This window comes from Loa loa (assembly GCF_000183805.2).
Source record: "Loa loa unplaced genomic scaffold supercont3.17, whole genome shotgun sequence".
NCBI lineage: Eukaryota > Metazoa > Nematoda > Chromadorea > Rhabditida > Onchocercidae > Loa > Loa loa.
In genome coordinates this window covers 190349-199391 of record NW_018108197.1, presented here as the reverse complement: position 1 = coordinate 199391, position 9043 = coordinate 190349, and the positions used below count along the sequence as shown (strand labels likewise).

The window sequence follows — 9043 nt, the reverse complement described above, 5'->3', positions numbered from 1 at the left end:
TTAATTTTATTTTCTTTTTTTTTTTTGGTGATTGGATGACGAAAAGTGATGCAATACGGGTGTACGGTTGGACACATAAATAGCATATGACTCTTTCATCTTTCCCTGTTGAATGTATTTAAACAACAAATGTACCTCGGTATATTGTAGAATATATTCAATAAAGATGAAAGAAGGAATAAAATTTTTTTGTAATGTTTTTAATTCGAACTGCAAACTTCCTAACTAGTAGATATGTACGAATGCAAGTGGGATGTTAAGGATTTTGAAATTGATATGATTATAATGCTCTAAGGAGTTCATCCACTTGTTTTGAGAAATTTTGCCAGTATCTCGTCATCTCCATCAATTAGTACTCGATTATATCAAACCAATAGTTTCATTATCATATCACCGCAACTGAAATTTTCCGGATAAACAGTTATTCTTACCATTGATATGCATATCATAACACTGTAATCTGCAAAGCAAATTCAAATGCTCTTGAAGTTTCAATAATATATCATTTACGATACATATTATATATCCAGCCAACAACTACAGCGCAGAATTGCAGAATTGGGTATTCTCAAGTAAGTGCTTAACAGGTTTCAGGATCAGGTTTGATAATCGCTGTTGTGTAATCCTTTCGTCTATGCCTTCACATTTTTAATGTGGCGAAATTCACCCGTCTTGTTTCTCAAGCTTTCCATCCCATAGTAGTTATAGATTTTGATAGCTTTTGAAAAATATCCGTTACTTCTAAAGCTAATAACAACATCACTTTTGGATCGACTTTTCCGGATTGCCTTTTCCAATATCGAGCTTCAAATGAAGCTTGCCGATGAATCTAAGGTAAGATTCTTAAGAGTTCACACCTCATCATAGTATCGATGTTATAAGTTATCGATAACAAAACGAACATTGGAAAGCTCTCTTTCTCGCAATTTCACTCATTTCCTTCCTTATTTCGATGTAAAAGTTTTGCTTCTTTATTTTGAAGTTCTTGTTCCCTTATCAATACAGTTTACTTCCTAATTCATCGATTATCAATTTTTGAAAACTCCCGTATGTCTGTATGTGTTATATATTTATATATATATATATATATATATATATAGTGTATATGTGTGTGTATGTGTATGTGTGTATCCATGTATACTATCACGTTTGTTTCTGTTTCAAAGTTTTACCAATGTAATAAAAAAAAAATCAGTGTTTGTTGGCAGAGTTCCCGTCTCGACAACCACGTGGCTTGAAAAGTGTCGTTCGTCTATGAGCGCTAAGACTAAATACTTCTCAGCCTGATGAAATATTTCATTGAACAGACTGGGAATGCATCAAACGTATCACGATCATTATTGGAACTAGTCGGCAACAATGACATGACAAATGAGCGAATGAGTAGAATAAGAAAAAGAAGAGCACAAATGGGAACGGTGATGTTTCCTGAAGATTGAGCGAAGTTTCTCGTCATTATACTTGTACCAAAGGTTAAAACCAACAAGAATGATGCAACTATTGTGATCATCCTCGATGGTTTGACCTTTGGTACGATGACGATGATGTCATTTTTAAAACAAACTACTTTCACATTCCACAACAATGGAAGATATATTTCAACGTTTTCTCTCCTTCAGTCATTCTAAGATCTATTATCTTCGCCAAGTGAATAAACTGCAAATTATTCCAACATTTGACTTACCTGTATTCAAGGAATGTTACCTTGTATTGAAAGAAGTGAACTTCAACCCTGACAAGAGCCTCACCTCGTAGAAGTAACAGTATTGGCAATTGATTAAATCCATACGTGATAATGCAATAACCGAATTTGTCAACTGCTACTATTTATTATCAATAAAAGTTGCACGGTAGAAAGTTTTCATAGCAAAAGTTGAAACTAGTAATTAAGACTATTAATAGTTAAACAAAACACATTTGGCAAAGTTTCCTTTTACGGACTGGATCTGTAATAAAATCTTCTCCCGAGTGTAACTATCTCCTTGTATTTCTGTTATTATATCACTATTAAGAAATGATTTCCTAACGAGGGACTTCGATGGTGGATCTTTTTTAATCATTAAGTTGAAAATCTTATGATTTAAGGCGAAAATTTTAGAAATAAAAGAGAAGGAAAAGTGGGCGAAAGAAAAAAAAAGGAAAGAATAAAGAGGAAATTTTTTGATCCGTTATGTAACTCCGCGTTTATATGACTGATTGAGTGCTCCCAGCTTTGATTTAAATCTACTTTACTGCTCCGCTCTTAAACCTCATAGGATGTCGAAGTGATTGAAATATTTCCACACTTACAACTTGTGTGGAACTTATAACTCTTATTGTTGTTATTCATACCATCAACATTTACTGATATCATTAAATTAAATAAAATATCATATTTGTTTGTTGACAGTGGTTTCTAAGCGCAATCGTTCATATTAGAGGTGTGTTGTTGACCAGTGAGGAAGGTGAAGATGGAGCAATCCAGAGTTCAATTGCGTTTTGCGTTGAGGCATATTTACATTTACAGCGGTCGGTATGGTTTTCTGGAACTGGTTTCTAATAGAATTCCTGCTTATTTCATATGACACTTTTTCTTAATTTTGGTAAACATCGCCATTTGCAATAATGACAATATTTTAAATTATCAGCAATGACGATTTTAATATCAAAATCACGAGGCCAGTGACTGGAAGAACCGCGACTTGTTATAACATCTGGCTTGTCAACTTTAGCAAGAATCGGTCTGTGCTCCTGAAAATTTATCGCTGCATTTACTTCGTAATGTTCACTGTTGAAATAAGTGAGTATATTAGCTGTTTTGTTATATTCAATCAAAACATTTATATATTCATTTGAGATGACGCCGCTATTCTCTCCTGCTCAATAAAAGTCCTTTTTTAAGCATAGTTTAAATAAGACATTTCAATTTAAAAGATGCAAAAGATATGATGGAAATGAGCTTGCAGTTGTAATATTTAAATGGGTCAGATGATTTTAACAATTTTTAGAATACTCTCTCAACGTCTCAACCCTACCCCTCCACACGTTTGTTGCTTTTCCTTCCTAAATAACATGATCGTCAGCTTTTCTTTCCATCATAATTTTTCTCTAATCATTTGGTTTATCACAATTAATATATTTTTATTTTTATCAGATTCATAGGGTACCGCAGGTGCTGGTGATAAAGCTATGGACGAGCTGAAATGTTAGTACAAAAGATGTTGATGAGAGTCCCGGATTTTACCACTGGACTATGATTACTATATAATAAATTTTTTGAATGGAAGTTCATCCGTCAAATCCTTCGTGATGACTTATTTCCAAAGGGAACCGGAAGCTATGGTAAAGAAAAAAAAGTAAATATGCACTTGACAGTTCAAAAAATTAACTATTATATCTAATAAAAGTTATGGTCAATACTTTTGACACGTTTTTCATGATACGGTAGGATAAACAAGTGATCGATTGGACGTACACAATGTGAAAATAAAATGAGATTTCAAAAGAGTTTCAAATGCGATTTTAGATGAAATATAAAATTGTATTACAGTTTTTCTTTCTTTTTTTATCATCGTCTCGCATCATATCATTTGTGTCGTTAGCAACTTGCGTGTCATTTTACATTTCGAAGAATTTTTCAAAAAAAAAAAAAAAAGAAAATTAAAAATCAATCTTATGGATAAATACTCCACTGTAAAAGAACAACCCTGAGATCGTCTAATATCAGAGCATCTTTTTCTTTACTGTGGATGCGGATGAAATATTTTCCAGAACTGAATTGATTGAAATGAATATTAAATTAATGCATAAATATTAAATCTGAAACAGACAGTCGAGAAGCAAAAAGTACGGGATTACTGTACAAAATTAATATGCTGAACTTGTTCATATGGTTCATTATTTTTGTTTGATCCTTACATGTTTTGTTAAATCTAAGAAGAAACCTTCTAAGGAGAAACGTATGAATAGAGCTGCATAGCATTTCTTTCAAAAATTTAAAAGAAAAAACAGTTTTAATACCAAACAATAAAAAACCAAGATGTAAATTTTCGTCGTCACGTGAGAGTTTATGATAAGAAAAATGATGCGTCGAAGAAAATTATAAACAAGGCTACATGGACACCGTTGAAATGACGTTTTTCCCTTTCGCGATAGACTAATTGTCAAATTTAGAACTGCATTTGACAAAACATTTCAGCATTTCTTTTCGCACTTTGGTACGTTAGCTCATGCATATATCGTTTTCTGAATTAGCGCACTGTATTGTAAAGAGAGATGAACCGAGAGATCTTATTCAAATATTATGCATAATTAAAAGTTGAACTATTAATGCACTATTTGCACTTTCTGATGTTTTAAAAATTTCAAAAGAACACAAAAAAGTGAACACTTTGACAAATTTTTATTTACTTTCCGATAGCGAACTTCAGAATGAGCTTACAATCATTAGCATTTACAATCATTAGTTAGAAGTGCTAAAATTAGCAATCCCAGCGTCCTTGATGATATTTGCGTAATTTTAATTATTTCATTCTCCTTTGCTTGATCCAGTATTCGTTCCATCGATCCGTCTTAGCTCCATCCTCTTTCGTATCTTCTTGTGTTCTCAAGTGTTCCGCTGTTCTTTGCAAACTTCCGAAAACTGTAGATCAAGAACAATTAAAATAATATTTCACAGCTTTATTCACTATCACTTTTTGTTTAGAATATCGTAGATAAAGTTTGTTTGAAATTTTTTAGTTGAATAATAGGGTGAAAAATTGAACTCATTTTGTAGCTCATAGAGTAACATTTGATTGTTTCAATATTATTTTAACGAAGTTGGTGCCTTATATTTGCAAATTCTGGTGACAATTTTGAAGTGTAATTGATAATGGTAAAGTGATGAGAGAGTGATATTCTCAGCATCTGTCATTAATAATTTTCTTTCTGATTGTAAGCAGTGATATACAGGTAGAATTAATTTTATTCATTTCATGGAAATGTTCAGAAATTTCGATGACCTCTTTTGAACGGTAAGGATGAAAAGGGAACTGAAAACGGTGATTCGAAGAGAAAAAGCATTTAGCCTAAAATATTGTAACCGATCAAAAGGCATTTCATTATCATTATAAATAGAATAACGTCAAAATACGGCAACCCAAAATTAAGTCATTTGAACTATTTGTGATTCAATCATTCGATAAATAAAACAAAGTGGTATCATTGCCAAAAATGTTAGTCTTATTTATTTATATGCATAATAATTGTTAATTACTCAGTGAGAGATTAAAAATTGTTAACTGAAACCATTCAGTGGAGTTACTTTAATAGCCAGTTATTACTCGTGTCACTTGATATATGCATGACAGCAGGCAACTTTATCACTCATAAGGTTGACATGATAAACATTTTTTCAAACACTAAAATGAGCCAAAACTCAATTGGGAATGAATCAACTGATATTTTCAATGTAACTTCTTTTTACGAAATAATTATTTGATATGGTTAAATTAATTTCTCGAAATTGCCTAAAATCAACATGTCAATTGAAGCTTTGATGCATTTGTGATACTCTTCCATTCGCTCTTTTCTTGCTTGTTTATGAAGTTTCAATCAAGAAAAAATTTCTCAACAACTGTCACAGTTGTCGTTAGCGTGGGAGGAAGAATCTAGTCATCGGCACATGGTGTTTGAATGATTAGAAGTTCCTCCACGATGGGCGGCGTCATCGGACGTTTGCTTGTGGGCGGCACACATTCCTGGGGCAGCATCTGAGGGTTTTCGTCTCCACTAAACATATTTAAAGGACATGCAACCCCGGTGCTATTCGACAGCCAACTTTAACTATCAAGTTTACATATTGTTATCATTACTACTGTCATTATTATTATCATTGATAGTGTTACTTAACAAACAGTACTACCGCTTTCGGCTTCTATTAGCGCATTTGAAACGTGAGAGTTTCGCTTCCGTCAAATGGCCCCAACAAGTAAACATAACCGGAAATTGAAAATCGAAGGTACTGACTTGCCCACGGCCAAACATCTACCAACTTCTGCATCCTGTAGTCTGGAAACTCACAAAAATGCATTCGTTTTTCAACTGGAAGGTCAACCAAAACAATCCTATGTTGATAACGAAATTTGGCCACCGGTATTCAAGCCTGAATTTGTAAGGTATAATTTGAAAACACTTATTTTTGGCAATTTGCAAAAAGCTGCCAAATATCTCAAATCTGTTTTTCTAGTGCAATGCATTCTTTAAGTTCATCTTGAAAATTTCAACAAATTTAAAGGACTGTGTTAGTTCGATCTTTTTTTTTGCAGAAGTGCAAAGACTATGATACCACGTGATAGTGACATCTTCGTATGTACTTATCCTAAATGTGGCACCACGTGGATACAACATATTTGCTCACAGTTGCTAACAGACAATTACGGACCACAAGTTGGACAAGGTAACTGTATTATTTCATTTCTCTTCCATTTACCGCCACGTAAACCTATCTTTAATTTGCTAATTTCAGAGTTGTGCATAACAAGTCCAATGATTGAACGAATGGGTGCAAGATTTGCTGATAATTTAGACTCACCACGACTATTGAAAACACATTTCACATGGTACAATGTGCCGAAAAATAACAATGCCAAATATATTCTTGCAGTTCGAAATCCGAAAGATTGCCTTACAAGGTTGACTTCTACTTAACAATTTCAGCAGTTTTTCAAAATTAGTGGCTGAGGGGAATTTTTTTTTATGCCCAAATATTAAACTAATGAGTTGATGAAATTTCAGCTACTTTTTTCACAATCGCAACTTCAAAATCTACAATTACGAGCATGGTGATTTTTCCGCATTTTTTGAACTTTTCCTGACGAAAAATATCGCATTCGGAAATTATTTCGATTACTTACTCAGTTGGCTTCCACATATTAAAGATAAAAATGTGCTGTTTCTGAAATATGAGGACATGTGCGCCGATTTACCACAAGCCGTTATGAGAATTGGCGAATTTTTGGGTGGTAAAGCTGCAAAACATATTCGGGATAAGACGATATTAAGTCAAATTGTGGCGAACAGCACGATTAAATCTATGAAGAAGGATCAATGGCGATGGTTTCCAGAAAATAATCTGTAAATATCTAATTGATTTTTAAATTAGACTTTATCTAACTTTCAAAGTCCCCAAGGACCGTCGTAGGTATAAGAAAATCCATACAGAAAGTGTTACTTTTCTTCTGCTGCCGCACATATAAAAACAAAAGTTCCGGACTTTTCGTATTTTTGATGAATGGCCATCATTCGATAAAAAAAAAACAAAATGAAAGATTTGCTATAGTTCTGTTTTTAAAATTCACGTCATTTTTTCAAAAAAAAAAAGGGTAGTTGAAAGAAGAGTTAAAAGATTGATCATTTAAAGTGGAATCGATTGAGGGTAATGAAAAAATACCATGTGCAATTTGATTGATCACATCTTTTTGGCAGTATGTCGATGCTGTAAAAGAAGTACAGACTTGTGAGATATCATCTTTTTGGCATCAATTAATCAAAATAAGAGAAGTAATTTGATGACTTGTTGTACTATCGAAAAAAGTGAAGCAAGCACTTGTCCCTTTGCTATTCATTGTTCCGCATCTAATTTTTAACAATTCAAACTTGATATTTTCAGACGACAGAATATTTTCATCCGGAAGGGTGGAAGCGGAGACTGGAAGAACTATTTCACACATGATCAGTCTATTCGACTAGATGCTATGTATCAAAAATATCTAGCTGGAACTACTGCGGAACATTGGTGGAAGGATGAAATGGCTTGGGGTAATGTAGAAGACGATATCGGAATTGAAGCCGATTTATCATCCATGTCCACTGCTGATGGATGCAGCAATAGCAGTTCCACCAGTTCAAGGAGGGATTCTTTGGAAGATTTCCGGGAGGATTCCATTGAATCCACTGATCTGAACTTTCTGAAGACAACTATTCAAAAATACATCCCGTGGCGTGAGCGCGTATCATCGCAATCATCATCAGGATATAATTCATTGTCCTCATCGTTATATTGAAGTAGTTCTCACCACTACATTTAATTAAAGTAGAATTATACTACAAATGTTTATTTTTATTCTGCATTCAATTTAAAATTCAATTTTTTGGTAGTTTTTAACAGCTTTGCTGTATCTGGACTACTATCTATTATTACTAAAATAAAAGTTAGTGATCTGCACTCGTTATGCAAATTATTTACAACTAACGAAGATTCTCTTGAGTCTGATCTTTGCAGTCTTAATTATTGTAATGATAGCACATTACCTCAGTTAATAATTGTGTACTTTAAAACCATTTCTATAGTGTCTCCAAACTGAAATTATTGAACCAACTTCAAATTTTATTACTGAATAATCAACTTGCTCTAATTGACTTCTGGAATTCCATTGTCTTTTTGGATAATAATTTCTATCATCTCAAATCCAGAATTGAGCTTTGATTTCTTCTTCGCCAAATATTTTCGTGTTCAGGTGTTTGAATACATTATTTTTAAGAAATCTTTGATGGGATATTAATGTGTTGCTATGTTCTTCTGAAAATGATGCAACGATATCATTTGTTGTTTAAGGATTTAATCTATTTTGTCCAATCAAAGAATTTGCATATTTAAATTAGATGTCATGTATTGATATGTATGTATATATTTGTTCAAAAACAGCCCTATTTGTATAATGAAAATTAATAAATTGATTTAACTTAACGATTAATATAAAGCAGTAAGTTCTTCACATTATGGGTAGAATATTCGATATTTTAAAATTCATTCTAGAAAATTATAATAAATTCAATAGAATATTCGATATTTTAAAATTCATTCTGGAAAATTATAATAAATTCAATGACAAAAGGTATTGAAATATTGGGGTGAACCGAAAGCATGAAATACTGTAAAGGATTATGGGAAATTTCTCGGGAAATGTTTTCAACAAAGATATTTCCTAAAACAGTGATTTTTTACTGCCAATTTAGGTCCTATTTAATCCGCAATATAGGTGTCTACTTGCTTAGCTTTACGAACTAAATAAAAAGATATCAG

The 9043-nt window shown here is 32.7% G+C and overlaps 2 protein-coding genes across 2 annotated transcripts; both read left to right on the top strand.

Moving 5' to 3' along the window:
* Positions 1-530: 530 nt before the first annotated feature.
* On the top strand, positions 531-1439 carry LOAG_07211 (hypothetical protein; the record flags this gene model as incomplete). The annotated part of the gene is made up of 3 exons (XM_003142745.1): positions 531-572; positions 709-834; positions 1308-1439. Coding segments are annotated over 3 exons (300 nt in total), but the record flags the coding sequence as incomplete, so codon positions are not given.
* Positions 1440-5563: 4124 nt separating this feature from the next.
* On the top strand, positions 5564-8180 carry LOAG_07209 (sulfotransferase domain-containing protein). Its single transcript, XM_003142744.2, has 5 exons — positions 5564-6137; positions 6288-6418; positions 6488-6653; positions 6757-7095; positions 7631-8180. The coding sequence occupies exons 1-5, from the start codon at positions 5938-5940 to the stop codon at positions 8022-8024; spliced, it is 1230 nt and encodes a 409-aa protein (XP_003142792.1). The 5' UTR covers positions 5564-5937; the 3' UTR covers positions 8025-8180.
* The last annotated feature ends 863 nt before the right edge of the window (positions 8181-9043 follow it).

Excerpts from the sequence above, each read along its gene's own strand:
- LOAG_07209 (XM_003142744.2), top strand. The coding sequence starts at position 5,938 with ATGGCCCCAACAAGTAAACATAACCGGAAATTGAAAATCGAAGGTACT. Across the intron at positions 6,419-6,487 it reads CGGACCACAAGTTGGACAAG|AGTTGTGCATAACAAGTCCA; the intron begins GTAACTGTATTA and ends TGCTAATTTCAG. Across the intron at positions 6,654-6,756 it reads CCGAAAGATTGCCTTACAAG|CTACTTTTTTCACAATCGCA; the intron begins GTTGACTTCTAC and ends ATGAAATTTCAG.